This window comes from Sebastes fasciatus, chromosome 2 (assembly GCF_043250625.1).
Source record: "Sebastes fasciatus isolate fSebFas1 chromosome 2, fSebFas1.pri, whole genome shotgun sequence".
Taxonomy (NCBI): Eukaryota; Metazoa; Chordata; class Actinopteri; order Perciformes; family Sebastidae; genus Sebastes; species Sebastes fasciatus.
Window position 1 is genome coordinate 31,540,056 of NC_133796.1, and position 7,751 is coordinate 31,547,806.

Genomic DNA, 7,751 nt, shown 5'->3' on the forward strand with positions numbered 1-7,751 from the left:
ATGTCCAACCCACCTGAACGGGGAATTCCTTCATCACCTCAGAAAGCAGCGGGTCCTGTTTGACATCAAGTTTGCAGCCGGTGGCGAGCCAGATCACATCTCCAGTCCACTGGTTCCCAGTGCTGAGGGAGAGACTCCAGGCCTGGCTCCTGTAGCACCAGCTGGCTTCTCTCACCTGCATGACATTCCGACATGTTATCATTAAGGGACTGTCGGAGTTAACCCAATAATAGTGCGTTAACGAAATTAGTTTTAACGCCACTAATTTCTTTAACGCAACTTGCGATTTTTAGGTTGTAGCGGGCTCAGTTTTAAAGCTAGAGTGAAGATACAGGCATCATATGGAACTAGAAAACCTACAGTATGCCATGTCATACTCATGAAGGAGGCTAAATAACGCTCCAAACATATGCTAAATTTTGCCGAGGAAAACTGTCAATGCCATTTTCAAAGGGGTCCCTTGACCTCTGACCTCAAGATATGTGAAAATGGGTTCTATGGGTACCCACAAGTCTCCCCTTTACAGACATGCCCACTTTATGATAATAACATGCAGTTTGGGGCAAGTCATAGTCAAGTCAGCACACTGACACACTGACAGCTGTTGTTGCCTGTTGGAGTTGAGTTTGTAATGTTATGATTTGAGCATTTTTTATGCTAAATGTAGTACCTGTGAGGGTTTCTGGACAATATTTGTCATTGTTTTGTGTTGTTAATTTATTTCCAATAATAAATATACACATACATTTGCATAAAGCAGCATATTTATCCACTCCCATGTTGATAAGAGTATTAAATACTTGACAAATCTCCCTTTTAGGTACAATTATGGACAATCATGTGATTAATCGTGATTAAATATTTGAATCAATTGACAGCCCTTATTATCATTCCAACTTGTCATATACTGACGCTTTGTCGCAGTAAACACGTACGTGCTTAATGTTGTGAATATAACAAAAACACGTGCTTAAGTTCAGGCAATAAAACTACTGTTGTTGGAAAGAAACAACATGGTTGGGCTAAAAACGACTAGTTTGTGCAATAAAAATGAAACTGAACGTTGTGAACATGGGACACGAATGAACAACTGATTGTAACATGACACATGGGACACAAACAGCGGTCTCCTGGATGAAGTCTTGTGTTTGTTGGACCCATCCACCTCCCCTTCCGCCTCTTTAAACTACGTCACCACAGCACTTTCTCTGAGTGTTTAGTGTTGCCGTGGATGGGTTTAGATTCTAGTTAATGAAAAGTGCATCTCATACCGACACTCAAGGGTGCCTTGTGCGGCGGTATCGAACGCAGACGGCCGTGACAAAGCGTTGGTATTTGACGGCCTGGGAATGAGAACGGGCTGCAAATTCAGGTGAAAAACCTCCCACATACCATCTCATTCACAACACCCTATAGGATTCACATACACCATCACCTGACAGTACGTCTTCACGTCCACCTGTCCATTCAGGATGAACGGCTGTAGGTGGATGTAGGCCTCTGGGGTGACGGCCCCTCCTTTCCTCGCCTGGCGAATCATCGCCAACCGTTTGTGGAGACTCCGTTCATTGTAGAACTGCCGTAGGTAGGCCTGGCCGTCCATCTTGATGCCGTGCTCCACGTGGGAGTAACGACCCACCAGGCTCTCCACGTCGCCCACATCAAACTGCTTCAACTGCAGGAGAAACAGTGAGGACTGATACGAGTGTTGGAGGCGGACGGCTATATCTGCAGTTATGGTTGCTCCACATGCAGTTTCACACTGGCACTAGACCTGGAGGTGCTTCCTCATGACCCATGTCACATGGCTGGCACCTCGCTGAAGGGCAATTGAGACGACATGAGCGCTGGTCAGACCTCCACCAACTACCATTACTCTCTGCCCTGCCGTACACACTACACACACTTCTACACACACATACAATACTTGTAAAGGAAAGTGTTGCAGCGAGGACGGGGGATCAAATAGCTGCTGAAGCACGGAAACCTCAGGTGAAAGCAAAGTATTATTGAATATCCTGTCAAAAAAACACGAGCAAAGGGGCATTACAATTTCAGACAAATGCTTAAACACTTTTTGCCTGCAAAGCTTTTCTGTATTCACCCTATTCGACTGTTATCAGGCCATTAAAGGGGCGTTATCACTATAAGCACCATAGATGTGGGTCATTTGGGGCCTACTACGCATCATACGTTGTAAAAGTGAAAGCGAAACTTAAAAGCAACAGGTTCTAACACAATGTAAAACTGGAAAAAACATTACAATTTGAACCCAAATATAATGGCTTCTTCTAAGTTTAGGCAACAAAAACACAGTTACGTTTTGGGAAAAACATCATGTTTTGGCTTAAAATAACTATGTTTCAAAAGTGAAATTTAAACTTGTGAATGCAAAGGCGACTACAAAGGATGCAAACCCTTTCCTCTTGGGTGAAAACCCTGTATTTTGTGTCCTGTCCACCGCCTCCGATCTCCACCCCATTTGAAGTTTAACGCTGTCTATACTACAGCGACTGACTTCCGCTTCTGTCGTAATTACTACAGTCGCTAGAGGTCGCTGTTGTGTTCTTTCATACCTTCTTTCGGTGATCAACCATGTGAATAGATGATAAAACCTACTAGTGGGTGTAGTAGGCCCCTATTGACCCACATCTATGGTGCTTATAGCAACCGATAACGCCTATTTAATTGCCTGATAACAGTGTAATCGGTTGATTTTTGTGTTGTTACATAACCCTCAGAGGAAGAAGGCTGACTTACCTTGAGAGGGAAAAGTCTCTTTCTGTCTCTGACTATCTGCGTCTTGAAGTCTTTGCCAAGCAGTGGGCAGGTGGTGCATGAGGTGCACCGTGTGCTGCAGACGCTCCTCTGGGTAGCTCTCTCCGATGCTTTTCACCCATGAAGGGATGTTTGCCATCTGGGCACGGGTCGGACCTGTCGCCATAACGACCTGGCGGGCTTTTAGGATGACGCCTTCTTGAAGTTGGACTTGAAAATACTTCACTGTCTTCCTTTCAGTCCCTCTCATGGCTTCACCCTCTTTTATCCAGTCGGCCTTGTCCTCCATCACGGGGGTGATGTGCTCCACTGTTCCCTTCACCAGCACTTTGTCCAGGTTGTATCTCTCCACCTGCATGTTCAGATTCAACAACTCAGCAAATAGCAATACTCAGATTTAGGAGATCATGCAGGTTAAAGGATAACGTTTGCAAATATTTTGCCATCTACTGTAAGTGAAGACATAAATCTTTAAAAACGAGTCACGGATAGATAGTTATTTGTGTTATTTTGGAGGTAACGCAATGCTAGGAGCATTGTTTAATATATTGTTTAATGCAATCTTGTAATTCAACACATTCTCATCCCAACTCGTCACATACCGCCCCTTGGAGTCACGGCCCTTGGCGTCACTGCGTCACTTTATTTTCGGCATCAAAACCACTATATGGCGCCAATTTAGGATTAGGCAGCAAAACGACTATAGTTAGGTTTAGGAAAAAACTAGAACACGGGACACGAACATCGGTCTCCTGGATGAAAGCCTTGTGTTTGTTGGGCCGACCCACCTCCCTCCTATGGAAGCAGCCGTGCAATGCATTCTGGTAGTGTGGCGGCGCAATTTGAAAGACGGACCATCATGTTGCCCGCTCCTCATTTGCACAAAGTTGAGGTCTTCTTTATGCAAATCTGGGGCATCCGGTGCAACTCGCAACTTGGAAACTTTCTAGAAACTTTTAAACTAAACGTTGTCGACCTAAAATAAAGACAGATTCAGCAACTACATGGTTTATTTCTCGCCTCAAATTTTTTCAGAAACACATTTTCATAATATAAGAGAAGAAAGTTTCCAAATGAACCGCCATATTGGTTCTGGTTTTGAAAGCTGGGAGCAGCAGCTCACAAGGGAAAGCGTTCATCCAATCAGGTGCTGAGTGCCTTGTGTCTAGTGGCAGCCCATCGAGCGTCCAATGCTGGGAAGCGAGGAGATCCCTCGCGATAAAAAACGCCGCTGTGGACACGTACCATCACTGCTGCTCGGTGCGTTTCATACCAGCGCTAAAGGGTGCCGCGTGCGGCGGTACCGAACACCAATGGTCGTGACAAAGCGTCAGTATTTAACGCCCTGGGAATGAGAACGGGCTGTGTAATCTGTTCTTTCTGTAATTTAAAATTCAAGAAAAAGTACAATCAAACTACACTAACGGTTATTTAGATGCAGTTTTGCAGCTTTTGGGAACCTCTTTTATTCAGTAAATTGTGACATTAAATTTACCACACAGAACACACACACACACACACACACATAAATATACAGGGTGTCCAACCTGATCTTTAAAGAAATCCACACTTAGTTTGGTTCCTGGCAGACTGAAGGATAAACTCTTGTTGAGTGTTGAGGTGATGTTAAGACGTCTCCTCTCCTTCTTGCCGAGCCTCATGTCGTTGAAAAACGCGTTTTTGTCCAGAATGTAAACCTGGTCTGGAAGACTGTGAAGCTCCGCTGAACGATCAGACTTTAAAACAAACTCCTGCAGCGCTTTCTGACAAAGGAAACACACACACACACACACACACACATGCTTATTCATGTTCATAGTGTAGAAGCACTATCCTTGCTTCTACTTCAGGGGAAGTAGTGTTGTGTTTCTACCTTATTGAGGGGGTCTGTGTGCACCAGTGTGTGTGAGCGTAGATGAGGGATGTTCAGAGCGGTGAACTGGCTCTCCCACAGAGTGGTCCACTCTCCGTAGGAATCCACCACTCGGAGACTCATCGGGGGGCAGTTGACCCTCTCTGATATGGTTGACTTTGCTAGTCGTTCCTCTAGTGTCAGGCCTGCAGAGTCTAATCACACAAACCGCATAACAACTGAACTGTGAGGCCACACAGGAAGTCTATTTGATTGTCGATTGTCACGTACATGTCTAAATGAAGAAGTGTTGTATTTGTGAGGTAACAGGTTCCTGGTTCCTGGAGGTCAGTTTGAATGGTAATCTGATCAGACTACATTCATTCATTCATTATCTGCAACCGCTTATCCTACTCAGGGTCGCGGGGGGCCTGGAGCCGATCCCAGCTGACATTGGGCGAAGGCAAGGTACACCCTGGACAGGTCGCCAGACTATCACAGGGATGACACATAGAGACAGACAACCATTCACACCTACGGGCAATTTAGAGTCAACAATTAACCTGAATGTCTTTGGACTGTGGGAGGAAGCCGGAGATCCTGGATAAAACCCACGCTAACACGGGGAGAACATGCAAACTCATACACACTGCACCACTGTGCAGCCCTGATCAGACTATAATTCAAATTTAATGAATGAATGAAGTCTGATTATCAAGTTAATACAAAACTCATTCCTGCCGGTGTTACACCAAAATCTGTTACCACCGAAATCTGAAGCACACAGTACCAGCTGTCGCCCTCCTCCTCTTCTTGCCACAGCAGCGTTTATTGTTGGATGTTTCCAGGTTTGTCTGAGGCCTCGGAGGGTCCAAGGAGGAGGAGGAGGAGGAGGAGGAGGAAGAGGAGAGCGGAGAGTCATGTCCGGTGTCTGAGTTTGGATCAGGGTCAGGGTTGGATAGCAGGCTAGCAAGGGTCAAGGCATGAGGGCCGCCCCCTATTATCAACACATCTAGTACCACCATCTGAAACACACACACACATAATGACAACACAGGCAGGACAGTTTCGAAACAAGCGTGAGAAGCTCAGCAGTACTTTCAGAGTCTGTTTTGTAACCACAGTTAGTTCCTTAATCTGTGACATGTCACTCTCACTCAGTGGTTTAATATGATAGATCAGTTAAAATAAGGTTTAATGGTGTTTAGTACAGCATTCATTTCAAATTCAAGGTCAAATGCAAACTATAACCAAAAATATTTACAGCACAACAAAAGTGAACAACCACTATTAGCAATTGAAGGCACAAGAGTTTTTTCTTTTTTATATATTATTGTATTTTTATTCACATTGAGCAAAGAACAAAACAGGCAGATTTTTTATTCTAATGTGCTTCAGATCATTGCATCATCTAGTTTCTATAAAATATTTCTCATTCGCAGGGCGTCAGATACCGCCGTTTTGTCACACCCGGTGACGTGTGATATCGACACACAAAGCCCTTTGTGAGAGACGCATCGGGCTTTCAAGTAACTACAATGTAAACCCACCCGCTTCAATATTAAACGCTCAGAGGAAGTGGTCGGGGAGTGTGGTGACCTAGTTTAAAGAGCGAAAACGAAAGGCACACAGGTCGGGCGGGCAAGCAGGTGGGCGGGCGGAAGGGGAGGTATACAGATCCAACAAACACAAGGCTTTCATCCAGGAGACCGCTGTTCGTGTCATATGTGTGAAATTTCACTTTCTTTTTTCAAACGTAGTCATTTTAAGCCCAACCATGATATTTTTCCTAAACTTAACTAAGTGGTTTCTGATAAAGCGACAGTATGTGACGAGTTGGGATGAGAACGTGTTGAAAATATCCACGCGGTCAAAGCTAAAGAGTCTTTTGAACTCTATGAGTTGTTCCTAAAACTCAAAACTATAGATTTCAATTTCAAACAACACAACGGGTCCAAGCTTCATCTGATAAATTGAAATAGTGGGTTGATTAAACTGTTTATCATCCAATGCTCACACCGGTGTTAAAATAAGTGAGATTACTCAACACCTTCAGCTGCTACAATGATGTAACTTTTCTCAGTAGTCAGACACACACACACACGTCATGCAGATTAACAGTGTATTTTCAGTGCGTCACAGTACCTGATCGAGTTCAGATTGTCAGTTTCGGTGGTGATGGTGGTGGAAACGCGTTGCACCGGACGGTGGCAGACCTGACGTTTTGCAACAGTGGCGTGAGCTTCTCATGTAACTCAATCCTCCTCAGCGCCTACAGATTTAGCTGGACCTCACTGGCTCAACGGGGAAAGCTGGAAATAGCCTCAGTGTGTGTGTTTGTGTGTGTGCTTGTATAAATTTAGCAACACAACTCATCCCAATATTAAAACAGTAAATGCTATGTTTGCAGACAGCTGTAACCTCTTTCTGTTGCCTAATTGATTATTATTTTACATTCAAAAGTTAAATTGAGTAGGTAATTGTGCTTAGCCCAGATGTCAACATCAGCATTGGTGAAATTCTTGCAAGACAGTTATTCACAAAACGTGTCAGGATATAGAAATTGAATAACTTTTAAAATTTGAAGAAGAAGAAAAAGAAGGGCACTTTATTGATCCCGAGGAGAAATTAAATTTTTTCACTCTGTTCTTTTTTTTTACATAGTTCTTAGTACACACAGGCCCGAAGTAAACACACACATGCACAAACAGGACCTATATACATGCATTAACGGAGAGATGTCAGAGCGAGGGGGCACCTCGGCACCTGGCAAACTGGCATCGCTCCAGCTACCAGTTCACACTCAGCTCTTAGTCCATGCAGGGACTTGAACCGGCAACCCTCCGGTTCCCCAGCCAGGTCCCTATGGACTGAGCTACTGCCGCTCCCAAGACAGCACATTGAAGACAGCACATTGAGACGACATATACAGACGTAGGCAAAGTTGTTGGTAACGTTCCGTTAAAGAGAGAAAAACCCACAATGGTCACTGAAATAACTTGAAACTGACAAAAGTAATAATAAATAAAAATTCACTGAAAATTAACTAATGAAAATCAGATATTGTTTTTGAATTATGGTTCAGCAGAATCATTTAAAAAAACAAACTAATGAAACTGGC

General features: G+C 44.1%; 1 protein-coding gene across 1 annotated transcript; it reads right to left on the reverse strand.

Moving 5' to 3' along the window:
* Positions 1–36: 36 nt before the first annotated feature.
* Positions 37–6,878, reverse strand: LOC141758195 (uncharacterized). Its single transcript, XM_074619362.1, has 8 exons — positions 6,776–6,878; positions 5,421–5,655; positions 4,652–4,845; positions 4,326–4,541; positions 2,761–3,130; positions 1,775–1,908; positions 1,428–1,675; positions 37–175 (listed from the first exon to the last, which is right to left on the reverse strand). Exons 2-8 carry the CDS (start codon positions 5,653–5,655, stop codon positions 172–174), a joined length of 1,401 nt encoding a protein of 466 aa, XP_074475463.1. The 5' UTR covers positions 6,776–6,878; the 3' UTR covers positions 37–171.
* Between the last annotated feature and the right edge of the window lie 873 nt (positions 6,879–7,751).

What these genes read in the sequence shown, in the direction of transcription:
- LOC141758195 (XM_074619362.1), bottom strand. Translation starts at nt 5,655, where the DNA reads ATGGTGGTACTAGATGTGTTGATAATAGGGGGCGGCCCTCATGCCTTG. An exon ending in TGGATTTCTTTAAAGATCAG is followed by an intron (nt 3,131 to 4,325) that starts GTTGGACACCCT and finishes CTGAACATGCAG; the next exon opens with GTGGAGAGATACAACCTGGA. An exon ending in AGAGACTTTTCCCTCTCAAG is followed by an intron (nt 1,909 to 2,760) that starts GTAAGTCAGCCT and finishes ATGTGTGTGTAG; the next exon opens with AAGTGTGTGTAGTGTGTACG.